The sequence below is a fragment of the Scaptodrosophila lebanonensis genome, unplaced genomic scaffold, assembly GCF_003285725.1.
Source record: "Scaptodrosophila lebanonensis strain 11010-0011.00,11010-0021.00 unplaced genomic scaffold, SlebRS2 tig00000080-arrow-pilon, whole genome shotgun sequence".
Classification (NCBI taxonomy): domain Eukaryota; kingdom Metazoa; phylum Arthropoda; class Insecta; order Diptera; family Drosophilidae; genus Scaptodrosophila; species Scaptodrosophila lebanonensis.
In genome coordinates, this window is record NW_022060561.1 from 4,039,021 (window position 1) to 4,066,929 (window position 27,909).

General features: G+C 39.7%; 1 protein-coding gene across 1 annotated transcript; it reads left to right on the forward strand.

Moving 5' to 3' along the window:
* The first annotated feature begins 501 nt into the window (after positions 1–501).
* LOC115625750 (short neuropeptide F) lies at positions 502–27,812 on the forward strand. Its single transcript, XM_030520906.1, has 6 exons — positions 502–522; positions 9,133–9,189; positions 24,572–24,691; positions 25,706–26,184; positions 26,250–26,432; positions 26,592–27,812. The coding sequence occupies exons 3-6, from the start codon at positions 24,595–24,597 to the stop codon at positions 26,628–26,630; spliced, it is 798 nt and encodes a 265-aa protein (XP_030376766.1). The 5' UTR covers positions 502–522; positions 9,133–9,189; positions 24,572–24,594; the 3' UTR covers positions 26,631–27,812.
* Positions 27,813–27,909: the final 97 nt, after the last annotated feature.

The window sequence follows — 27,909 nt, forward strand, 5'->3', positions numbered from 1 at the left end:
TCGCAAAATAATTACTTTCGGGGTTAATTTAAACGCCTTCTAAAGTGGACAGTGATAATGGGAAAACCGCCGAATTAGGTTTTAGCGTTACATGTTTTCCTGATTTCTTATATTTTCCCGGTTTCATATATTTTTTGTTTACGCCGCAGAAAAAATATTAATTTGCCAATAGGTTAAATTACCTTTAAAATGTGCCTGCAGTGCAAAGAAAAATAAGAGAGTGAGGTTAGGCAGTGCCGCAATCTGTAAGCGCCGAGTGAAGCCAAGATTGGTAGTCGTATTTATTTTTGGTCGTTCCTGCCTACAACTAACGAGCGTAGATATTGTAAATATTATTTTTTTTTTTGCTTTTTTTTTATTTTTTTTTTTTTTGTTCTCTGTTTAAGATAAAATGAGTGTTTTAATGAGTGCATTTAAATAAGGCAAGAAACCGAAGAAACGGAACAACAACAATTTTTTTTTCAGCAAAGCCTGCCGAACACCGCCGAAAGATCTTTCGCCGTTGGATTCGGAGTCGAAACCGTAAGTGCGCTCTTCTTTTTATTATCTACTTGATTACCTTGTCCGCTCTTAAAGCGCTCATTTTAAGCGGACAGAAACCGCAATGTTTAATAGCTCTCTCTTGAAATTCTAATGCAAATTCGAAGCAATGCCGACATCGTAGTCAGCTGTGTGCTTTAAGTCGGTCATTGACCTTAGTGCATTAATACATTTTACTGCACAAAACATATGCAATTTTCGTTTGTGCATATTTTTTTTTTTTTTTTTTTCCCCCACCTTATTCTCCATATATATATATATATTTTTTTTGCTTCTTATTTTGCGGATTGTATATTCGAAATTGAAATCCATTTTTTTTTTTGGACAGCATAATTTAAATACAGGCCAATACCGAACTTCATTATTTTTTCTTTGCTATGCACATTTATACACTGTTCAAATTCTTTCGTGGAATTTGTATTTAATTATTGTATTTCCTGTTATTATTATTACTACTATTATTAATTATTATTGCTATTACTTTTATTATTGTGTTTCCCTTTTTTAATATGGATTATAGTGATTATCGATGAAGCGAGAAACTCCCTGAATTTTTTTTTCTGTTTATTTACTTATTAGAACTAGTTGTTTTTTCTTGTTAATATGAATAAATTTATAATGAAATCGACGTAAGTGTCTAAATTCGGGAATCATGTGTGCCGTCCGTGAGCCAATTTAGGAATCCGCAGTGTGCTTAGGGATCGTCAATAATTGTAGATGCAGCATGACGATCATGGAAGGGTGGGGTTACTCGAGCCGCTCATTACCACCATTGCGAGCTCATTTCGCCACTATGGCTCCTAGCGTAGCAAGCTTCTTCTCTTAATACTTTCTGCCCCCCTTTTCCTTCTTTTCCTCCCTATAACTGATCGCTGATTGATAGAACTTTATTTCCCTCCTCCCATAAAACAGCACGCGAATTTTAAATAAATAAAATAATACACCTTTGTGAGCACGCAGTGTTGCGGTACCCTCAACATAACCCACTCCCCCCCCAGCCGACTAAACTGAGGCCGGTATGCTAGCGCGTGCTCCGTTCACACATCTGCCCTACCATCAGCTCACCCAAAAAGTGTACGTTGTATGCTACAATATTTCTTCTTATTATTTTAATTATTTTTTGGCGCCCAACGTGAGGGGCCTGTTTCTGAACCAATGCTAAATGTTAAGCCAGTTGCACTATTTCTTTTTAATATTTTACTTATTTGCCTGTTTCTGAACCAATACTAAATGTTAAGCCAGAAACAATATTTCTTTTTAGTATTTTAATTATTTGGAGCCAATCTAAGAGGCCTGTTTCTATCCCAATGCTACATTCTAAGCCATTTACAAGATTTCTTTTATTAGTTTATGTTTTTAGCTTATCAACTTATAAGCTTGGTTCAGCAAGCCCCATCCTAGTTTCAGTCATTAACAGCTGACTTAAATCAATCAGTGTAGGTTAAATTAAATGTTTCTCCCAAATACCAGTTTACGTACTTGAGTGCGGAGGACACTGTAGTGGTTTCAAATAACTTCCAGCCCTGCCTCAATAGAAGCTGTAAACGCTTGCGCATTTGGTTAGATTGGTTGGACATGTTGTATTTCTAGATCAGTTACAGCTCCACAATCATGAGATAACCGATGACTTCTTTTTCCTGTGTTTCTGATAATTCTGCAAAAGTATTGCTGGATTTAGGTTCTATGTGGATGCAATCTACGGCCTACCGCTTATTTAAATTCAGAACATTAGTTACACCCTACGCTGTGTATTGGATCAGTGATACTTTCAACATAAGTTCATTGCCGGCACAACTCTTAACCCTTGTCCTATTTACCATTATCTTTTGTATTATGTGCGAGCTACATTATTTGACCAGTGCTGGATATACTGCATATACCGCGCTAATTATATGTAAATGCGAATGCACAATATTTTAGGATAATGTCCGTTCTTTCAACTGTTAACTTTTTTTTTCCTCCTTGTTCGGCTAGAAGCTGTTGGTTATAGTATTCGAGAATTATTACAGGAATGTGTAGTTATTTTGCTGGTGCCTTGACTTAATTACCTTATTCCTTGGATTAATAAGTACTCGTTAGAATATTACTCCTATATTGAAAGCTGAGCATTCTGCATACTATTTTATGTAGAGCATAGGTATTGCTGGATATCAGTTGCGCTGCCGTTTGCTGTATACTGTCCGTGGTACTTGTGCCAATTTTCTGTCTTCTGGTTTCTTTTTCACTTGCTACATTACATTGCTCATGAAAGCGTTTCATGATTTCCGAATGTTTTAGTTTTGATTTTAATTGGTATTTACTGTTAGTATTAAAGTTTTTTTTTCGCTACAAAGGAATATTGTTATTCTTTTTCTTTGATATTTTTGGGTGTACATATCAACTGTTTGTACGGTTTGGCCAATCTGAGAGTTGGCGGAAATGTCTTTAAATCGCAGCGGCGACGAATCAAACGAGACTTTGAGCGATATTGACTGCTTTATTTGCCTCCGATCAGTGCAGTTTGAGGCTCAGTTGATAACTAATTGTTGTGGTCACACTTTTCATAAAGTCTGTGTAAACACCAGAGTAGGCTCGAAGAAAGTTTGCCCTGTTTGCCAAGCTCCCTTGCAAGGTTCTACCTTGGGTCAACTGTATGGTTCTAGTTTAGGCCAGTTATCTCCGTCTATACAGAATATACAAGAAATAATGCCAGCACAAACGAGAAGTGGCTCTAAAGCAATAGATGCTCCACCCAGGGAACACTCGAATGTGCGATCTACTGGTCCGCAGTTGCCACTAGATGCAGCCCCTACAACTTCTACGGCTCCCTCACCGAATATGAGTGAATTACAGCAAATTGTAGCTGAGGCAATGGCAGCAGCCGCTATCCGACAAACGGAAATACTGTCAGAAGCTACATTACGACAGACAAATATGTTGAGAGAGGCTATAGCCGAGGGTTTTCATGCAATCCGAAATGACAGTCCGAGTCAAGTAACAAATGGGGATACACATACTCTTCCGCCACAGGATGAGCAGCCATGTCGATTGTCAAGTCAGTCAGAACATCCTCGCACTTCTCCACGTTCTGATATACGTCCAGATCGAATCAGCCAGATCATTCTGAATTGGAAATTACGATTTTCTGGACGATCATCTTTGTCCGTTGATGATTTTATTTACCGCGCAGAGGCACTAACTATTCAAACACTGGATGCAAATTTTGACCTGTTAGCACGTCACGTCAGTAATTTATTTGATGGTAGTGCTAGTGACTGGTTTTGGCGCTATCATAAAAGCGTTAAATCCATCCGATGGGAGGATTTGTGTACTCAGTTGCGAATACAGTTTAAAGATGAGCGAACTGATAGCAATATTCGAGCTGTCATGAGTCGCAGAAAGCAACAGCCAAATGAGTCGTTTGACCAATTTTATGAGTCAGTAGTTCTTCTAGCTGACCAATTGTCTAACCCCTTGCCAGAGACAGCCTTGCTAGAGACACTGCAAGCTAACTTGTTGCCAGAAATCCAACATGAGCTTCTGTATGAACGCATATTTAGTGTAGCCCAGCTCCGACACCTAGTAAGAAAGCGTGAGTCGTTTTTGCAGTCGTTAGCTAAACCTGCAGGGCCTAAAATGCGAACTGCTCCACAGCGCACCGTACATGAAATAGAAGCGCCATTAGAAGAGTCGGATCTAAGCGACAATGAAGTGTCCGCGTTGACTTTGTCCTGTTGGAATTGTCGTGCAATGGGACATCGGTATCAGGACTGTGTTTCTGAACGACGCGTATTTTGTTATGGTTGTGGACAGCCAGATACGTATAAACCATCTTGCTATAATTGTAATGCTTCAAAAAACTGTTTGCAGCGTGCACTGCCGAAAAGTGTACGCAAACTAGTGACGAAGGCCACCAATACGGAATAGTGGACGGTTCTGCCCCCACTAATCCCTTTTCCCTTGACTTACCTTATGAATCACTGCTACATAACCGTCTAAAGCATAAATCTACAAAAATAACCATAAAGGAGAAGAGAATCCCTCGTTCTCGCTTGCGACAGAAGGAATATTTTAAGCGGAAGAAGATTGAAAAACAAGCTTTGATCGCCGCCATAGTCGGTCATGATTTAAGGCCATATGCTGAAGTCAGCATGCTTGGTAGTTCTATGATAGGTTTAATGGATACCGGAGCATCGATTAGTTGTATCGGTGGAAATTTTGCAAAGAAGTTGATAGACTCTGGGCAGCCGTACAAGCCTATGGAGTCCAGTGTGCGTACCGCCGATGGTAAAACGCAAAATATCGTAGGAAAGATTCGTTGTAAAGTTGAGTATCTCGGAAGTAGTAAAGCTTTGACATTTTATTTAGTACCCTCCCTAAATCAACCGTTGTACTTAGGAATAGATTTTTGGACAGAGTTTGATTTATTGCCAATGGGCTTATCGAAGCAGGTGTCCAACTGCCCCGCTGCTCTCGCCAGCGTGCAAAAAGATATTGCTGTGGAACAGCGTCCCTTAAATAACGAACAACAGAAAGCGTTGAAGGACGCCATTGAGTGTTTTCCTTCATTTGTAGAGAAAGGGTTAGGAAAAACTAGCTTGTTGTCTCATATAATAGATGTTGGCGATGCCAAACCAATTAAACAGAGGCATTATCCTGTTTATCCGGCCGTAGAGAAACTGATGTACGAGGAACTCGACCGCATGATTGCCCTTGGAGTAATTGAAGAGTCAGAGAGTGCATGGTCGTCCCCAGTAGTGCTAGTACAGAAGCCTGGAAAGGTGCGCCTATGTCTAGATAGTCGAAAGGTCAATGAAGTGACGAGAAAGGATGCTTATCCCATGCCACTGATAGATGGCATACTAAGTCGGCTTCCCAAGGCTGAATTTATAACAACTCTGGATCTGAAAGATGCTTATTGGCAGATTCCTCTAGATGCCAGTTCAAGGGACAAAACTGCTTTCACCGTTCCCGGGCGGGCTCTTTACCAATTCACGGTAATGCCTTTTGGCCTTACCAACGCACCGTCCACAATGTCAAAACTAATGGACCGAATAGTTCCTGTCAAATATCGAAACGAAGTATTTGTTTATCTGGATGATCTTCTCATCATTTCCGATAAGTTTGAAAGACATATTGCTGTTCTGAAGGACATAGCAAAAAGGTTGGCCGACGCTGGCTTAACAATTAATGTTCAAAAAAGTAATTTCTGTGTTGCAGAAGTGCAGTATTTAGGCCATATTGTAGGGCATGGTACCATTTCGATGGATGGTCATAAAATAGTTGCAATAAAAGAGTATCCTACTCCAAAGTCTGTTAAGCAATTACGCCGGTTCTTAGGTATGACTGGCTGGTACAATAAATTTATTAGGAATTATGCAGCAATAGCTTCTCCCCTTACGGATGCCCTAAAGAAATCCAGACAATTTATATGGACTGACGCAGCCGAATGTGCATTTCACCAGCTCAAAACAGCCATGTGTACAGCGCCTGTTTTGCACACGCCCGATTTTAAGTCTCCATTTTATATTCATTGTGATGCAAGTCATACGGGAGTAGGTGGAGTGCTCATGCAGAAAGACAACGAAGGAAATGAGGTGCCAATATCTTATATGTCTCGAAAATTGAATCAGTGTCAGCGTAAATACTCAGTGACAGAGAAAGAATGCTTGGCAGCTATCTTAAGTCTTAAGAAGTTTCGTGCATACGTAGAAGGGCAGCAGTTTACAATTATAACTGATCACGCGTCCCTTAAATGGTTAATGTCACAGTCAGATCTTAGCAGTCGATTAGCGCGATGGGCCTTGAAATTGCAAGGGTATTCATTTACCATACAACATAGGAAGGGTAGTCAGAATGTGGTCCCAGATGCATTATCACGTACCTTCACAGAGGATTTGTCTGCAATAGATTTGGGTTGTGTTATAGATTTGCAGCATCCGCATTTCAATTCACCAAGTTATCAGGATCTGAGGTCGAAGCTAGAGCAGCAGAAAGCTCGAACACCTGACATAAAAATAGTGGATAAGTTTATTTATCGACGAAGCGAACATGCTTCAGGAGAGCGAATAGCAGATGACTTGGTATGGAAATTGTGGCTCCCAAAAGAGTTGATCCCTGAAGTTTTGAAAAGAGTTCACGATGACCCATTGTCATCCCACTGTGGAATAAATAAATCGCTTGAAAAACTTAGGCGTCATTATTATTGGCCAAATATGGTGACAGATGTAAAGGAATACGTCAATCGATGCGAAGTGTGCAAAAGCACTAAACATCCTAATTATGTACTCCGTCCACCTTTGGGCAAAACGGGTGAAAGTCAGCGTTTTTTCCAAAAGTTGTATGTAGATTTTTTGGGTCCGTATCCCAGGTCTAAATCCGGTAATGTAGGAATATTTATAGTACTGGATCACTTTTCTAAATTCCCTTTTTTAAAGCCTGTTAAGAAGATCACAGCCGATGCCATTTTGAAGTTCTTAGAAGAAGATTTATTCCATTGTTTCGGGATACCAGAAGTTATAGTCTCAGACAACGGAGTTCAATTTAGGTCCCGTATCTTTAAAGACTTGCTACAGCGATATGGTGTACATCACGCATATACAGCGTTATACGCTCCGCAAGCGAATGCTTCAGAAAGGGTAAATCGCTCAGTTTTGACGGCAATTAAATCTTATATTCATCCTGATCAGTCAAACTGGGACGAAAAGTTAAGTAGCATTAGTTGCGCACTGCGGGCAAGTTGGCATTCCGCCGTGAACAATACTCCCTATAGATTGGTTTTTGGGCAGCACATGATTACCGAAGGGAATTCATATAAACTGTTGCGCGAGCTCGAGTTGTTAGAAGATCGAACGATCCGATTTGATCGTGATGATTCATTGGAGCTGATGCGAAACAAGGCTGCAGTTGCAATGCGGAAGCAGCATAGCCGAAATGAAAATACTTATAACTTGCGATGTCGCCCAGTTTCTTTTGTTATAGGTCAGGAAGTGTACCGTAGGAATTTCCAGCAAAGCAATTTTAGTAAAGGATTTAATGCCAAACTAGCGCCTACATTTGTAAAAGCTAGAATAAAACGAAAATTTGGAAATAGTTATTACGAGCTAGAGGACCTGCAAGGAAATGTGGTTGGGAAATATCATGCTAAAGATATTAAGCAATAGTTTGGTCCAAGCAAGAGATGTTTCGACAAGCGTGGATCACCCGTTGTGGAATTGCATTCCCCAAGTGTGATTTTGGCCGGGGGGAATTGTAGGAGCGCTTGTCGCAAATATTAATAACTTTGCTTTTATTTATTTTTATTTTGTAGTAAAATTTTATTATTTATTTTTTTTTTTTTGCCTTTATATTTAGTAGTAGATTCGGTTTTACATTTAGTAGTAGAATCTATGGTTACTCTTAGTAGTAGATTAGTTGCATACGAGCGCCATCTATGGTCGTGGCAAGGTTCATTTCTCTTTTCCTTTCTTTTGGCTGAATTGTCAATGTCAGTGTTCTCCTTGCACCTTTCTTTTGACAACTGCCACCTCAACCACTTCCGTGGAAGGGCTAATGAGCCTAGGTTGGAACTAGCCACTTTCTTTTTCTTTGAACCGCCGAACGGAACAGACGTACTTTTTCGCATAGCAAAAATAAATGTGCTTGCATTAAAATTTTAATTTGGGCAAGAAATAATTGCTCCCGTGCAACAAATTTAAAAGAAAAAAAAAAACAACTTTTGTTAAGGAAAAAAAAGAAACTACAAATGTTGGTATAGAAGTGAACGCCTGTGTTAAGTGCAAGTTAGAGCTATTGCCTATTTTCTGTTTTTTGGCGTGGATGCCATTTGCGTTGGCAAAGGAATTCTTCTTAAGTTGATGCCGAACAGGGTAAATATTTTAATTTCAGGCTTGTTTTTCTGTGCCTATTACTTAGTTGCCGTTTTTCTGTTCGCTCACATTTAGATTCGGCACTAAGTCTGGAGCCTATATACCTATGCATATACCTATGTACGATGCATTCTACTACGTCTGGAGCTATTTATTAAGCCGCTCTTAAATTCTTGTCCGAAAAAACGAACTATTTTCGTACTCACTGGCGGACCCGAGAACTCTAAGCCCAGCAGTTGATGCGCGGATGTATACGCCGGCGGACCCTGTGCTTACGGCCAGTCGCAAAATAATTACTTTCGGGGTTAATTTAAACGCCTTCTAAAGTGGACAGTGATAATGGGAAAACCGCCGAATTAGGTTTTAGCGTTACATGTTTTCCTGATTTCTTATATTTTCCCGGTTTCATATATTTTTTGTTTACGCCGCAGAAAAAATATTAATTTGCCAATAGGTTAAATTACCTTTAAAATGTGCCTGCAGTGCAAAGAAAAATAAGAGAGTGAGGTTAGGCAGTGCCGCAATCTGTAAGCGCCGAGTGAAGCCAAGATTGGTAGTCGTATTTATTTTTGGTCGTTCCTGCCTACAACTAACGAGCGTAGATATTGTAAATATTATTTTTTTTTTTGCTTTTTTTTATTATTTTTTTTTTGTTCTCTGTTTAAGATAAAATGAGTGTTTTAATGAGTGCATTTAAATAAGGCAAGAAACCGAAGAAACGGAACAACAACAATTTTTTTTTCAGCAAAGCCTGCCGAACACCGCCGAAAGATCTTTCGCCGTTGGATTCGGAGTCGAAACCGTAAGTGCGCTCTTCTTTTTATTATCTACTTGATTACCTTGTCCGCTCTTAAAGCGCTCATTTTAAGCGGACAGAAACCGCAATGTTTAATAGCTCTCTCTTGAAATTCTAATGCAAATTCGAAGCAATGCCGACATCGTAGTCAGCTGTGTGCTTTAAGTCGGTCATTGACCTTAGTGCATTAATACATTTTACTGCACAAAACATATGCAATTTTCGTTTGTGCATATATTTTTTTTTTTTTTTCCCCCCCACCTTATTCTCCATATATATATATATATTTTTTTTGCTTCTTATTTTGCGGATTGTATATTCGAAATTGAAATCCATTTTTTTTTTTGGACAGCATAATTTAAATACAGGCCAATACCGAACTTCATTATTTTTTCTTTGCTATGCACATTTATACACTGTTCAAATTCTTTCGTGGAATTTGTATTTAATTATTGTATTTCCTGTTATTATTATTACTACTATTATTAATTATTATTGCTATTACTTTTATTATTGTGTTTCCCTTTTTTAATATGGATTATAGTGATTATCGATGAAGCGAGAAACTCCCTGAATTTTTTTTTCTGTTTATTTACTTATTAGAACTAGTTGTTTTTTCTTGTTAATATGAATAAATTTATAATGAAATCGACGTAAGTGTCTAAATTCGGGAATCATGTGTGCCGTCCGTGAGCCAATTTAGGAATCCGCAGTGTGCTTAGGGATCGTCAATAATTGTAGATGCAGCATGACGATCATGGAAGGGTGGGGTTACTCGAGCCGCTCATTACCACCATTGCGAGCTCATTTCGCCACTATGGCTCCTAGCGTAGCAAGCTTCTTCTCTTAATACTTTCTGCCCCCCTTTTCCTTCTTTTCCTCCCTATAACTGATCGCTGATTGATAGAACTTTATTTCCCTCCTCCCATAAAACAGCACGCGAATTTTAAATAAATAAAATAATACACCTTTGTGAGCACGCAGTGTTGCGGTACCCTCAACATAACCCACTCCCCCCCCAGCCGACTAAACTGAGGCCGGTATGCTAGCGCGTGCTCCGTTCACACATCTGCCCTACCATCAGCTCACCCAAAAAGTGTACGTTGTATGCTACAAACCAACAACACATATAGTTTACTATATACTTATTAATAATAACATGTAAGCACACAAAGACATCAATTGATGTGTTGGCCACTTTTCAGCATTCGGTTTCGTTCTCATTTTACCAAATTTATTTTCACAGATTTCACATAAAAGCAATGTGAAAAATTTGGTAAGATGTACAGGCTTACATTGCTACTCACTTCAATGGAAACAACAAGGCTGTTATTCAACAAATTTATTAAAAATTAAAGCTATTTAGGCATACATACCTCCACAGAAAAAATGTATCACTAGTACATGCTTTAAAGCGCATGACAATTCTGTTTGATGTAAGTTTTATAAACAAGTTGTTTTAAATTGTTTGTAAATAAACTAAAAACTAACTAAATCATCATTGAAGCAAATGCCAATTAATTAAACTTTGAAATGGCACAGGATTCCACTGAATCTATTTGAAATTTAACAGCTCCTTTACGTGTAAACTATTAAACATGTCTTGAAGGAGCAACTAAATAGTGTTGACCTAATGACCCATTGAACAACTCTGTTCTTCCGTCGCCCACAACATAACTGAAGTGTAGATTAAATTGACAAATTTTTATCAAATGTATTTTGTTTGTTCTAAAATATTTACCTGTCTTGGTTTATAAATTTATTTACTTTTCAAAGTTGCTCTAATATCAGTTTATCTGTTAGCTTGTTTGTGTATTTGTCACTCTAACAGCTTGTTTGCTAGTTCAGACCATTAATTTGTCTGCTCATGTGTCATGGCATTCCAAAAGAGCCGAGTTGAAGACGATTCTATTCTGTGGCAAGCCAAATCAATTGAGAAACTGTCAATGCTAACAAGTCAGACAACAATTCGAGGCAGCTGAGCAGCAGACACCCAAAGGAATCGGGCAAATCATGTTCTAGAACACACAAATATGCCAGAATCTCAAAAAACATGAGTGAACACAGCAGAAGGAGTAGGGGAGGGCCACTTGGGAGCACTTAAAGCGCCTAATGCGCTTATGTAAATAATTTCAAATATGTGTTGGCAACTTTGCGATTTGTATGTGTTGCCTTTTTGATTTTTGGCTTTAATATATTATACGATGTTGTTGCTTCTACTTTACTGACAACAACAACCAAAAGACAGAGGAAAAAAGGGGACAAACAAATTGTGTCAAATATCCGGTATGGTGTACAGGAGCCTGGCTTTTCGTCAAAGCCAGACGCTCAGCGGGGTGGTGGGGCAGGACTGGCTTTGTTACCGGACTTGCTCTGTTGCTGCTTATTGGTTTTTCATTTCAGCCTGCTGCGCTATTTTCTATCGAAACGACAGATCTGCACAGCCAATCAATCACTTCCGTAGGTTCAACTTTTGCGTTTGCAAATAGAAAAATATTCGTATCACACTGTGAAGCTTTATAGAAATGTATAGCAGTATTTACCACACACAAGTGTCAGTCAATGAACTTAACTTGTGCCTCCTTTAACTAAAAGGCCACCGACTTCGCAGGATCTAAATTATGGTGAGGCTCTAAACCGGACGAATAAGTAACAATTTTGGTAGACGTGATAATCAAAAAGTTCTTGGTACTACGACTGATTTTCAAACCAGAATATGGTTAGATATTAATAACTTATTAATACTACCACAACAAAATGTTTGGCGACAAATTAGTAAGAAGCAAAAAGGATACTATAGCAGCTAAATAAAGCAATGCACCAATATATGTATGTTGTGTAATTAACTTGTTCCACATCTGAACTAGACAAGTCTACATAACAAGTTTGGTATCCCTAATTGTTTTGGTTCATAAGTTCTTGGTATCCATACACAGATTGTCCTTCGTGTGAAGGGTATCGCATTGGGAGGCTTTATACAAATATATAGCTATATAGGTATTTACCACATTCAAGTGTCAGTTGTTGAACTTAAAACCGCACACAACAACAACAACAGCTAGTAACCATTAATGTAAAACAACAACGGCAATATTTAAGCAACCCGAGGCAACAAAACGATTTAGCCAGCCACCAAAATAATGTGGAAAACAAAATGAAACCGAACGTTGCCTGCCCCGAAGCTTCCTTATAATGTAGACAATAGCATAACAATTGAGCTCCGCAATTTTCGAACTAAACAACAAAAGCAACAACAGCCTCAAATTACATTCATTTCCTACTTCCGTTGTCACGTAGCCGCAACAACGTTGGTCGCCATTCAGCAGCGAGCACCGAAAGTTTCAGCTTCCGGCTCTCTGTCCGGTACAGTTATACGAGTAACGGCAATAATTTGCAGATTCCAGCACATCCAGTGGTCATAGGCGACAGGGATAAAAGTTGAAAATATTATTTTTAAATCTTGTTCTACAACTAACTCTTAACCTTTTAATTCCACCCCATTATGAGCGCCAGTGGCGAAATAAGTCGGCGCTAAATTTAAATACGACGAATTAAATTTCCGGTTGTTAAATTGAATTTCTAACAATAGACTTAAGGAATTCAGAGGAACTGCTTTTATTTTGAGAATCATGTAATTGTCTTTGTCAGTCCACCCAAGATGTCAAAATATGTTTAGTTGGAATGAGTTGATATTTATAACAACAACCAGTTTCTGTATGGATTTGATTAATAAATTGCTGTTGTTATCGGTAATCTTTAATAATCTTTAGAGAGTCGATTGTTTATTTTCATATTCCCGCTGTTTTTCTCCCCATCAATTAACTTATTCCTTCATTTTTTTCATTTATCGTTTTCTTAAATACTTTCATCCTAAAATGAACTTATTGAATTCCATTTAGATTTTATTGTAGATCATTTGTTAAAAAATGTAATCCGAATACTCTTTCAATAAATAAAATATGTGGCTCTAATCAGTTCAATATATATATGAACCGATGAGTCATAATTAAGCAGTTTGTTCTTAGGATACTTTATCTTGTTTATTTACGTAATCCATAAATAGTGTATAATCATAAGCTTTTTTATGATTCCAAATATGCGAAATTATGTTGGCGAAATAATTGCAAAATAAGCGAAAACGAAGTTGTTCAATTTAAAAGAGGTGCACAAATGTTTATTTTGCGATCGCCGAGATTTACAAAGTTTATGCTGGTAGACGGAAAGCTAAGCTTCTCCGTACCAGATGCGATAACGAAAAACGAACTTGACTTGCAGAGTTAGCGACAATAACTAGTACATATGTGGCGGCTGCGCAGCAGCCTATGCAAATTTATGGCAAGCAACAAAAGGAAACGTTAAGTGCTCGGCTTGCTATGCAAAGCAAGTGACAAGAAAACGAGCACTTTGCATTGAGTTATTTACGTTACTTATTAACTATGATGTGCTGCTGGTTTTGGCTGTTTTTGGCCGGATGACCAAACATACTCCCCCTGTTGAAGAACCAGGGTCTTCAACAACATCTTGTTTCGGCAGCGGGCATAATTTGCGAACGGCTCGCCGAATGGTTCCAGTGGAAGTCCTCAATTCTGCAACTCTCGACACGCCATCTGCGCCGCTGATGAGGCTGACCACCCTTGCTAATGGCCATTTGAGGGGCGGCAAATTCTCGTCCTTGACCAGAACGACATCATCAATGGAGAGCCCAGGCTGCGACACTCGCCATTTTGAGCGCTGTTGAAGAAGCGTCAAGTATTCTTCACGCCAGCGAGCCCAAAATATCTGCTGGTAGTACGTCACGCGCTGCCATCGATCCAGCCGATTGAAATTGAGCTTCGTCAGATCAGGCTCAACGTACGTTGACAGCGGAGCAGCACCAAGAAAATGAGCTGGAGTCAAGACATCGAGATCTGCTGGATGTTCTGAAAGGGATAACAATGGGCGAGAATTAATAATTGCCCCGATATGGCATACAAGCGTGCGCAGTTCATCAAATTCGAGCAGCGATAGTCCGACGGATCTGTAGAAATGATGCTTGGCAGTCTTTACAGCCGCTTCCCATAGACCACCAAAGTGAGGCGAGCGCGGCGGAATGAAACGCCAATCAATACAGTCAGCAAGGCAAAATTCTTGCACAGCCTGCAGGTGCTCGCTGGATTCAAAAAGACGCTTTAGCTCAGCCATCTCGTTCCGTGCGCCAACGAAATTTGTAGCGTTGTCAGACCAGATCCTCGTAGGTCGACAGCGCGTCAAAATAAAGCGTTTAAGTGCATTTAAGAATGCTCCGGTGGTTAAATCCTTCACCAACTCCAAATGCACAGCTTTGGTGGCGAAGCAAATGAAAATGCAAATATAGCATTTTATTGGTGCCTTATTGCGGACCTCGCTTTTGTAGAAAAACGGCCCACAAAAATCCACACCAGTGACCATAAAGGTATGTGAAGCATCAACTCGATCCTTTGGCAGGTCAGCCATAACATGCTCCACAAGACGAGGCTTGGCTCGAAAACAAATGGTGCATTTGCTGACTACGCTGCACACTGTTTTCCGACCGCCAATTGGCCAATACTGCAACCGAATTGAGGCCAGCAATGCACGAGGTCCAGAATGCAGATTACGGACATGGTAGTGCATAATGACTGAACGCGTGACTGGATGACGCCTTGGAAGTATAATTGGATGCTGGGCTTCAAAGTCGAGCGCAGAGTTACTTAGACGGCCACCAACGCGCATCAATCCAGAGCTGTCGAGAAACGGAGATAAAGAAAGACAGGAGCTAGACGATTTCAAAGTGTGTCCGGCCTGCAAGGTCTTGTATTCGTCCCGAAGCGTAGACATTTGAATTGAGCGCATCAACAGCAGTGTACCATGACGGATGCAGTCCACCGATAGCCCAGGAATTCGTACACGGTGCAGGAACTTGTATACATATGCAAACACGCGCTGCAGCTTTCCAAATGTGTTAACATATTTGCATTGCTGTGCAATGTCTTCGCACAGTGTGGTGCTTACAAACACTTTAGAGCGCTGCTCAGGAAGCGACGAGGCGGAAATGCAAGACTCTGGCCAAGAAGATTTGTCCTTCGTCAGAAATGCGGGACCATGTAGCCACAAGTTGGACTGGACTAATTCGCTGGGCAAAGCTCCACGTGAAAGTATGTCCGCAGGATTCAAATCGGTTGGAATATATCGCCATTCCATGCCAGAGGTCAACTCTTGAATAGTTGCGATGCGATTGGAAACGAAAATTTGAAACCTGGATGGCTCGCTGCGAATCCAAGATAGCGCTACTGCAGAATCAGACCAACAATAAAACTTGCAGTCGAATAACTCCATACGAGATATTTCGTTTATGAGTTGTGCCAGCAAAACGGCTCCGCACAACTCTAGTCGGGGCACGGTCAACGATTTGAGCGGCGCCACACGAGATCTGGAACACAGCAGCTCCGCACGAGATTGGCCTTGCGTGGTCGAAATGATGTAGACGCAAGCTCCATAGGCATCTATGCTGGCATCACTAAAACCATGCACTTCAATGGAAACACCAGCAGAAAGTGCAAGCCTTGGAAATTTCAGCTGCTTTGTGCGCTCAAAATCTGCAATAAGATTATGCCAAGATGTTGTCAATGATGCTGAAAGGCTTTCATCCCAATCAAGCCTTTCTCTCCAAAGCGCCTGCAGGAATATCTTAGCCTTTGCGATTACTGGTCCAATAAGGCCAAGCGGATCATAAAATCTGGCAATAGTTGACAAAACAGTGCGCTTGCAAATTCGACCAGATGTCAATGCTGGCAGAAACGTGAATATGAATAAATCCGTCGCAGGATCCCACGACAGTCCTAGAGTTTTTGTTATGTCGCTGCCATCATCAAACGTAACTAGAGTTTCTTTGTCTTCTTCCGGAACTTGTTTGAGCACATCAGGATTGCTGGAGCACCACTTCCTTAGCTTGAAATTAGCCTTGGCAAGTAGCCCTGTGGTTTGTCTCATAATTTCTATGACTTCCTTTGTAGAAGCACCACCAGTGATTAAATCATCAACATAAAAATCGCGGCGCAAGATATCGGAGCCAATAGGAAATAGCTCATGCTCATCTTCAGCCAGCTGATGCATAGTGCGAACGGAGAGAAACGAGGCAGGCTTTGTACCGTAAGTGACGGTATCAAGACGGAAAACTTGAATAGGCTTTTGAGGCGAGTCACGCCATAGAATGCATTGAAAATAGCTATCCGGATTTGATACTCGCACGCAGCGGTACATCTTGCAGATGTCTCCTGTTAAAGCGATAGGAAACGTGCGAAATCGAAGAAGCGTGTTTGCGAGCTTTGACTGAATGGAAGGACCAGCCATTAGGATGTCATTTAAAGAATGACCAGAGGATGTGGATGCGGAACCGTCAAACACGACTCTCAACTTTGTCGTTGTGCTGTCCTCCTTCAGAACGCAATGGTGCGGCAGGAAATACTTGCACAAATTTAGCGAAACTGGCGATACAAGCGACATATGACCCAACTCTAAATACTCCTTAATGAATGCAGAGTACTGTGCTTTGAGAAGTGGATTGCGTTCTAACTTTCGCTCCAAGTTTATGAACCGACGATAGGCTTGCGTATAGGAATCGCCAAGCAGATCTGTGCTGAACTTTACAGGCAACCGGACGGAATACTCGCCAGTACGCAGGCGCCTGTAATTAGCCTTGAAATGCTCCTCGCAGTCGAACTCTTCTTTTGTAAGTTTTACAGCCGGATCGACACCACTTTCGAGTTCCCAAAAAGAGCGAACCATCTGCTCGATTCGTGTATTGCAATCCTGTGTAGACGGAGACTTGGATGCAACCAAAGCAGATTTCTGACGCTGCGAGCCACCTCCAGTAACTATCCAGCCCAAACGAGTCTTTTGCAGAAGTGGCAGGCCATCAGCCAGTTTAATCTGACCTACGCACAACAACTCGTAGAATAAATTGGCACCGATAAGCATATCAATTTGCTGTGGCTTGAAGAACGCCGGATCAGCTAAGCGGACATTGCTTGGTATATCCCAATGAGATATGTCAACCGTGAAATTTGGTTGGTTCTCAGTAATGGAAGGAGCGACCAAAGCAGTAATATTTGCGGAATAGTCAGTGACCAATGATTGCAAGCATAAGTGCACAGTGCAACCATCAGACTTGAAACTGACGTCACCAAGACCAGACACAGAGGCCGACGACTTGGTCTTTCGAAGTTGGAGCCGGTGAGCGAATCGCGAAGTTATAATGTGCAACTGTGATCCGGAATCGAGCAATGCACGGCAGGGTACCCAAGTCCCGGCGCGATTTTGAATGCTGATGACAGCGGTGGCCAAGAGCACAACATCTGAGCCGAGATTTTGGGCAGGCAATGAAGCAAGCGATGATGGCGAAACAGCTGCGAGAGCGCTACGTGGCAGTAACAATGAAGACGGCCGCGAGTGTAAGTCAGAAGCGGACGATTGCTCAGGCATCAAATTTACGGCAGCTGAATTATTAAAATGCAATAAACTGTGATGTTTGGCACCACAGGTTCTGCACGATCCAGAATTGCAAGTTCTCATTCTGTGTCCCTTTCTAAGACAATTTATACACAGAGAGAGGCGTTTCGCTTCCTTTAAACGAAGTACAGGCGACAAATTACCAAAAAGTGGGCAACTGTATATTTCGTGTGCATTTATGTCACAAAACAGACAACCATTTGCGGATGGGTTAGTGGCGACAAACGAGCGTTTGGTGTTAGTGTTTTTGTTCTTTCCCACCTGATAATTCGACGAATATGATGCCATTGCATGCTCGATGTTTTCCAATTTTTGGCACCTGCTATCCAAGAACGTCGCAAATTGCTCCCACGACGGTATAACGTTTAATGGGGCGGCTTCCTCCCACTTTGCCTGCGTCGCAGCATCCACCTTGCCCAAAATTGTCTGAACGACGATGCTGCCAGCTACATCTTGCATATTGCCCAAACTCAACAGTGCACGCATATTTGCGTTGACTTTGTCGGACAACTCTCGCAGCTTGCTTGTAGTTTCAGCCTTTTTAATGCCCAAAATCTCGGAGATGTGTGCCTGGAAAATAAGACGCTTATTGTTAAACCGCTTGTCGAGTAGGTCTAACGCCACTGAATAATTTGCACCACTTATCTCAAGCGCACGAATCGTGTCCAACGCAGATCCTCTTAAGCTTGACCTCAAATGCTGCAACTTTTCCACATCGGAGAGATCTGGATCCTTGGCGATCACTGATGTGAACATCGAAGCGAAATCTGCATATTCAGTATATCCACCACTGAATGTAGGCAACTTAAGCTCAGGCAAACGAGACCGATTTATCACAATGGTAGACTGATCATCTTGCCGAAGCGTCGAACACGGCGGCGCGCCAGATTGCATCCTTTGTATTGCATTTAGCAGGCGGCCCTCCAAGCAGACCACCAGCTCAGCAAAGTTGCAGCGCAAACTGCTGCCAATCTCGTCAAAGTCCAGCTCCTCTAATTTGTCATGCACCAAATTAAAAGAGGCCTGAATACTTTGCAGCATTTCCACACGTTTTCGCAGCTCACTTTCTGAAATATTGTCAATTTCACAATCATTTATTTTATTTTGAATAGAAAGCGCCCACGCATATAATGATTGCGCCTTGCGCTTATAAAACTCAACACTATTGCTCGTAGCCTGCACTGCATTGCCCACAGCTGTTGACGTCGAAGCTGTTGGCGCAAGCGTCGCTGCATCAGCTACGTCAGCAGCAGCTGATGCGACAGCTTGGAAGGCGCGCATTTGACCGTCGCTCTCAGACATTATGAACGCGAGAGAGAACCGAAAACCGAAAATAGCAGAGATAAATGACGCGCGCGAATAACTGTTTTATCTGCTGATGTTCGTTGCCCTCAAAAATGTCGCTTCACACGGCTGCTTATTGGCGGTACAGTAGGCACTATGAACTTATACTTTTGCACTTATGTACTTGAATATTTTTTGTGTACAATGAACTCAATTATGTACGCTTTGTTTTTTAACGCGATTAAGCAAGGTTTTGTGGAATTATTAATCACGTCGGGGTCACCAAAATGTATAATCATAAGCTTTTTTATGATTCCAAATATGCGAAATTATGTTGGCGAAATAATTGCAAAATAAGCGAAAACGAAGTTGTTCAATTTAAAAGAGGTGCACAAATGTTTATTTTGCGATCGCCGAGATTTACAAAGTTTATGCTGGTAGACGGAAAGCTAAGCTTCTCCGTACCAGATGCGATAACGAAAAACGAACTTGACTTGCAGAGTTAGCGACAATAACTAGTACATATGTGGCGGCTGCGCAGCAGCCTATGCAAATTTATGGCAAGCAACAAAAGGAAACGTTAAGTGCTCGGCTTGCTATGCAAAGCAAGTGACAAGAAAACGAGCACTTTGCATTGAGTTATTTACGTTACTTATTAACTATGATGTGCTGCTGGTTTTGGCTGTTTTTGGCCGGATGACCAAACAAATAGCATTTAATGTTTCGCACCCCACTTGGCAATCATTAATATAAGTAGATTACCGAACAAGTGATTTTTGTTTTCATTCGAATGTGAGCAATTTGTTTAATAGAAGAACCCATGAAATAGCGCTTTAATACAAATATTTACTGTGATTTTTTGTTCATCAGTTCGTAGACTCCCTCCCAGGTCATATCCTAACCGACTTCCGCGGAAAAGGTCACAAAAAATCACTATCAATAAATTCCTTTGAATGGTGCTCGGCAATCGTAAAACTTTTTTTTTACATCGCCACAGCAGTTACGGGAAAAAAAATTTAATCAACATGACTTTCGAGGCAGTTTTTATGCCGTTTGTTGTTTGCCTGGAAACCAAAGGCTTATGCTCGTACACCCACACACATGCAAGGCATACCATGCAGAACTGTTGTAAATGGGGGCGCCCAGCGTGTGAAATGCAAATATCTGTTGCCATAGCTTGTGTGCCACATGTGGCGCATAGGTCGGACTTTTAGTTTACTCGCAACGGCAGTCGCCGCCTACAAAAATGCTTAATAATTTCTGCAAATTGTTTTCGACGCTGCAACAATCAAAAACTAGTCTAATAAAGTGGCCGTACAACTGGGTGTATGAGTAACGTGAAGCTGGTAAAGCAACCGCGCAAACCACAGAACTAAGCAGCAGAAGGCTTAATCAAATATGCTGATAAGACACACACACACACGCACACACATGCACACATACATACCAAAAAGATTAAATCCAAATGTAATAACAACCAGTGGGACGCAGAAGCAAAAAACCAGTCTAAATAGCAATAGAGCCTCCGCAATCCCAAAAGAGTCCGGCGAGGCCGATGCCGGGCCTAATGTGTTTGTCAAAAACGTTTTAATGCCTGGCCGAGCTATAAACCAGACAGCCCCGAATAACATTACAATAAGAGCAACAACAACAGGACAGCGGTAGCTCGAAGAAGCCTTCTTTTTCGCCAACTGACCACAAATGACCTTTTTCGCACCGAAATAAAAATTGTTAAATAAAAGGGAAATAAAATGTGCCACAAAAGCCTCATCAACGTCAACGTTGGCGTCAGCGTCGACGTCGACGTCTGCGTTGGCGTTAGCGTTGACGTTGGCGATATCAAGGCATATGAGCAACCTGTTGTCTGTCTACCCATCTGTTTGCTCGCGTGTGTGTGTGTGTGTGTCTGCATCGACGTGTGTGTGGACAATGTTTAATGTACAGAGGAACGTCACTATACACGTATGTATTTAGCATAACTATTTTACAGAAAGAATAAGTGAAAGGATATTAAAAAAGAGACAAGCATCCGGTTTTAAATTGTACGTTTAAAATTTAAATTTTTATAAATGTATGTATGTATAGGTATATAACTTCACATCAAATCTCTACGAAATATTGAGACAGAAATATTGTTATATAGCGCAAACGAACTTACCTCTAGCACTCATTGTTAGAATTTTTTGCATTAATCCGTTCGATTCTCAAGAGGTCCACAGGCACAGCGTGATAATTTTAACTTGGAGCCCTAAAATAAAATAATAAATCTATGTTAATCAACGTTGTGTGGCAAATTATTAGCGCAGTTAATATCTTAGTTCACTACAATCTCAATTTCCCATGAAGAACCATTTTGAAATTTAATTGAATTTTTATAGACTTGCAACTATCATTCATAAAAACAAATATCAATTTCTTAATTGATTAAAAAGTTTATCAAAACGGTAATCTTAATATTAGCCGAAAAACTACTTATATTAAAAGCAATCGAATTTTTATGAAGGGTTTACTGTATTAGTTTGCCGGGAGCCAAGGCTATTTAAGCGGCGTCAATGTGTTTTTACGCTTGAGCAACAAATAGACGAGGACGAACAGTGGGCGAAGGACGATGGACGCTTTTTCTAGCTGCCTGATCAAGCGTGAGCCGCTCGTGCGTGCCAGCCCTCTAGGAGTGTTTGAGTGTGCGTGTGTGGCTGTTTGTTGTGTGCCCAACAATGTGTTAATAGCTTGCTTATTTTGTGAATTTTGTGGCTGTGTGGGTATGTGTCCAATTTTGCGGACAATTTGCTGTGCGACAGTTTTTTAAGGTATACTACTCTGCTCAACGTTAGAGGACAATAAATTGGCGAGCACGGAAGCCGCCTGAGATGTGCGTTTAATATGTTTATAATAATGCGCAGCATGAATCCAAAGCTTTAAGCCTTAAGGTATCTATATGTAAAAGCAATTTTTGTTTTATTGGGAGGCTCACATTTTCTTGTTTAAAGGGGTATTAAGAGCAAGCAAATTTAAGTAAAAAAAAAAATCTCCCATCTGGGATAATTCGCATTTAGGAGCAACTATCGTGTTTATTGCTGAGCTCATCCGTCATTTGGCCAAAGGCAATCAAAAGCAAGCAGCCCCTACAAAATTGCCACGATGATAAATCACTTTCAATTTTGACAAACATCACAAATGTCAACGCCACACACAACAACACACACGCACAGAAGCATCTAATTTACATGCTTGAGGTCCGGCTTTTCGGCCAATTGCTTTGCACTTCCTGCCCATCATTTTCAAAATCAAGTTGAAGTATCATTGTCGATGCTTCACAAAAACAGAATTGCGATGCTTTCCGATTTAGGCATTCCCGTCACTGATGATGCTGATGTGTTGGCAGAAAAGTTGGATGATTTACCCCACCCTCCCCCAACATAGTCATAAAAAAATATGAGGATTTGTTAAACTAAGCATTTGAACCCAAATGTAGAATTGGACACGTCGTTGAATTTTGCAAAAAGCAAAAGCTCAAAACACATTGCAACTAATTAAAAAGTAACACATTCATTTTGTTCATAGGGACGTGCTTCTTTATTTTGTAACGTTATAAATGGATTCCTTTGTAGGTTTATAATATTTAATTTGTTCATTATAACAAACTCTTCATATGAGAACTGTTGCTAGTTGTTTGTGTAAACCATTTAAGTATACTAACTATTTGGCAAAGTTCTCTCAATTCGCAAGCTTTTGCTACGACAGTACTTCGTCTGCTTATAGAGAGAAGCCAAATACTTGAGCCTTCATAAAGCTGCACAGCATTTTGTTAAATTGTGTCAATTAAATTTTTGATTTATGCATAAACTCTACAAAATGCATGGAAATAACACCAAAATGAAGGCCTAGAAAATGATGTCATGGACTAAGCGCGGAACCAACACACCCCATGCCTTTGGACAGTTCGTCGATGGCGTAGAGTTCACATCATTAATGCTTAAATAAATCAATAAAATTGCAATTTCAATGCGTGGCACACACACACACACACGCACACACACTTAGACTGAGCGACCCGACTGAAAGCAAGGAAACACAAGCCAAGGACAAAGTACAGACAAGTAGACATACATACGAGTATACATATACTTGTATGTGAACAGGACTTGCATTTAAATTGATATGCAAAAGTTGCGGTGCAAGTAAATTTTGTTTAACTTATTTTGCCCGCACCCCTTATCCATATGTGCGTGTCTGTGTTTCATTTCAAACGTCATAAATTTATTTCGCAGACGCCAAACAACAAAAAGTACAACAAATGAGGCAAATATTGAATTATTTATTAGCCCGAGCAGAGCATAAGGGCGATAAAGCGAGAGAGTAAATATGTGAAAGCGACACCGCGCGGAAATTGCTGACACGTCACACACACACACACATACACACGCAACCCCAATATGCATCAGCAGCCAAAAGTATGCTACAGCATTTGTTCTACAATTTAAGCACGCGCACCTACTTAGACAAAATGGCGGCGGCTGCTAAAAGCATGCAACGCACATTGAATCGAAAACTAAAGAACACTAGAGAAATGATTAACCTAATCGTTGATAAATGCTCACTGATACTATTAGTATATTTATCAAATGCAATAATTTACTGCGCTTTATAATCAAAATATCCAAATACATATTCATATTAGTATATACTGAGAACAATGTACAATTAAACTTTGATTAGTCGCACCTTCATTAAGCGGAAATATATGTTGCTCCGAACATCACGGACAATCAGACATATATGAAAACATATTTCATTTATTTTATATCTCTAATATCACTACTGAAGCGAACAATGTAAGTAGTTATTGAAATTATTAGAGGAAATATTAGGGTTTTCTTTCTTTTTGCTGTTGATGTCGAACTTTAAACGACGTATAGTCATATTTAAAGACTGTAAATACAGTAAATCAGTTGTTTTTCAAAGTTAAGACACATTTTTAATCAAACTTTATAATTTTACAAATTATGAAGACTTTTCCTAGAGGTAATTTAAATTTTAAATTATTAATATAATATAGTGTTAATATTATTATATTGAAGTAAGACCAAATGAACTCGACAGATCTGCGACTCGTTCGGTAAATTGCAATGATTAAATATTTAATTTCCTATCTCATTTTTTTTACACATTTTGCTTCAATGTACATGACCTAAGTATGCTTTAAACAATAAAGAAAAATGAAGCAGAGCCTTAAAAGTGCCCACAATGCAGCCAACCACCTTCCAACTGACTGCTTGTCTGTAAAAAGAAACTAAGAAGCTCAATTGGAGTGGGTACTCAAAAAAAAAGCTGGGAGTGCTAAGCATTGTTGTTGTTGGCTGAGCCGGAAGTTGATATTAAGGTCGGGGTAGGATGCACTTTTTAAATGCAGCAGCTGCCTCAGTGGTGGGCTGCTGGATAAGTGCATTGGCGTTCAAGATGTGGTGCATACTTAATATATTGCTAAGGGGTGCCTAATACGTGACGTATATGTGATGTGAACAAAAAGCGGAAATTGGGAAGGGATTCCTATAGCTTATCAGCCACGACTAATCAGCACTCTATCGCTATTCTCTTGCAGCCACCAGACGAAACTTCAACACAATGACACACTTCAGGCGTCAATTATGTCACACTCTAATACTCTTCTACTTGAATCTATGGGGGCTCCAGTCTTGTGCTGAATTGGCCACAGCCCAAGGTAAGCAAATCATATTATAATTCATTCATCATTTCACAATGAAAACAATAGCAAATAGCTTTATATTATCGGATGTAAGTAATTATGTGTGTTTAAATTTTCCACTTTAAATTGAGCTCGATACTCGAAAAATAGACAAATATCTAGAAACTCTCTCTGCGATTCTCATATAAAACTTATAACCGGAATCTTTTTAAATTTACGTATTATTTAATTGTAATAAAAACTGCTTGGAAATTAAATTTATTAAATATATTTATGAAAAAATAGCCGCCCTCCTCCGCGATTCTCATACCAAGTACCTAAGCTATGGCACTTCTAACGAAAATCAGTTGGTTTTTAAATAATTTGAATGAACATTTTTGGAAATTAAATAAATATTTTTGTGAAAAACTTGACGCCCTCCTCCGCGATTCTCATACCAAGTACCTAAGCTATGGCACTTCTAACGAAAATCAGTTCGTTTTTAAATAATTTTAATATGCATTTTTGGAAATTAAATAAATATTTTTGTGAAAAAATGGACGCCCTCCTCTGCGATTCTCATACCAAGTACCTAAGCTATGGCACTTCTAACGAAAATCAGTTTGCTTTTAAATAATTTTAATATGCATTTTTGGAAATTAAATAAATATTTTTGTGAAAAAATGGACGCCCTCCTCTGCGATTCTCATACCAAGTACCTAAACGATGGCACTTCTGACTAAAATTTGTTTTGTTTTTAAAAAATGTTAACAAGCATTTTTGGAAATTAAATAAATATTTTTGTGAAAAAATTGACGCCCTCCTCTGCGATTCTCATACCAAGTACCTAAGCAATCGCACTTCTAGCTTATATTATTATTCTCTTATTTAATTAAATGGATATTTTCTCATAAGTATTTTGGACGCCCTCCTCTGCGATTCTCAGACCACGTACTTAAATGATGACACGCTTTAATTAATTTTAATTTGAAATCACTATAATCACCAACCGCGTTTTGGAATTCCACTGACCCCACTTTATCTCAACAGGGGCTCCAATTGACAGCCTGTATGATAATCTGCTGCAACGTGAATATGCCGGTCCCATAGTCTTTCCCAATCACCAGGTGGAGCGCAAGGCTCAGCGATCTCCGTCGTTGCGTTTGCGTTTCGGTCGCAGCGATCCTGATATGTTGAATAGCATTGTGGAAAAGCGTTGGTTCGGCGATGTCAATCAAAAGCCCATACGCTCGCCTTCATTGCGGCTTCGCTTTGGGCGACGCAGTGATCCCAACTTACCCCAAATGCGACGTACGGCCTACGATGATATTTTGGAACGGCAGCTGACTCTGAACAGCCAACAGCAGGAGAATAATGCGCAGCAGCAGCTCTTGGAGGAAGATACGGACTCAAATCTACTGGACTATGATGCGGGCTTTGAGCGCGAGGTACGCAAGCCTCAGCGTTTGCGATGGGGACGCAGTGTGCCACAATATGAACCCAGCGTTCAGTCCTCGAACAATGAACAGGTGAGTGTTTTTCAGTATTCAGATCTGTTCCAGCAAGGAAATAAAGCAATTTTTTGAATCGCCAGCTATACAATTCGCTTCTGAACTCGGAAAAATTACGCCACATGCTGCTGGCACTGCAACAATACGAAGAATCCGCTCCATATGCCACTGACGATAACGATTCAGCCGAGTTTCAGCGCGAGGCACGCAAGCCTATGCGTTTGCGTTGGGGTCGTAGCACAGGCAAGGCACCCAGCGAGCAAAAGGTAGGTCCACATAACCTAGATGTCAACCCCAATTTCCGGTTAGAGCCTAACTTGACGGAATTGGGATTTAAAAACACTTAATTTCGTTTGAATGACTAATGATTCATCAATTAATTTTACATTTTCAAATAATTTATCATTTCCGATTCCCCACCATAGACGGCCCCAGCTACTGAAGCTCCGAAAACACAAAACTAAATTGCAACCATGAGGCCAAGCAGATCGGATAAGAGTAGACGACTAGGACGACAATGGCAGCAACAAAAACTACGGAATTAAAAGCGATTTGTAAACTAGGAAAATTATATTTCAAAACAACACTGAATTGAGCGGCAGGTTTTTGAACAATTTATGAGATAGGCGCAGGCAGAGCAGAAATATATAACCTATATACACACAAAAATATATGAATAGCAGCTAACTACATACAAATGGATAAATAACATTTATTTTCGCAATCTCAAGCATAAACTTTAACAATGCGCATTGGAGTGAAAGTGAAAAAGAAAATGTTTGTAGAAATCTATATGTTCTTTGGAAAACTGAAAACAGCTTAGCTTAAATATATTTTAGAGTGTTTATTTTTAGTTTGTTGCTTGTTTAAACCTTTAGAAATATTGTGTTGTAAGAACATCAGAAGGAAGTCCCCTCTTTTCCCAAGCTATTTTCCGTACACATTAAATGTTTGTATATAAAATCGCATGCAACATTTTTTAAAAGTAGCGCAAAGTTGTTTGAAAAAACTAACAAAAAACAAAAGATATAAAAACCTTACATAAATGAAATTTTAATTATTTAAGTAAATTCTATAAAGTTATGCGAAAAATGTTTGAAAAACATTAAAAGGCCCCCGAAAGGAGTATTATTGCAACAATTGTTATATTCTGTGTGCTAAAAGTTATACATACATATATATTCTATATAATTATTAAATTCAAAGTCGCAAAGGAATAAACCTAATAAATATTTGTCTATTATAAATATATATAAAACTTTTATTGAGCTACACTATATTTTAAACAGAAAGTCAAAAACATAATATGAAAAGCTGCATTAAATATCGTACCACAAAACTGAACAACATGCTGACAGATGACAAACTATACTCATACTATATGTTTGATGTAAAGACGTATTGTATACCTAATTTACACCATCATTGAAATTGCTGCGAATTTCAATTTTAAGAAGATATATGTATGTAATTCTCCAATTATATTTACCATATGAATGTACCGTACGAAACTATAGTTTCGGAGCACACACACATAAAAGAAGACATCCCGAATGATATCAAAAGGTACACATACACTATATACGAGTATACATACCTATATATAAAAAGATATACTATACATATGAATAAATATCATAAATGTAAATAGCAAAGGCGAAAATATTTTACTCAAAATAAAAATATGATTACGCTCTACTAGAGTTCAAAAAAAAAAAACAATGAATCTTTAGTTACTTTCTA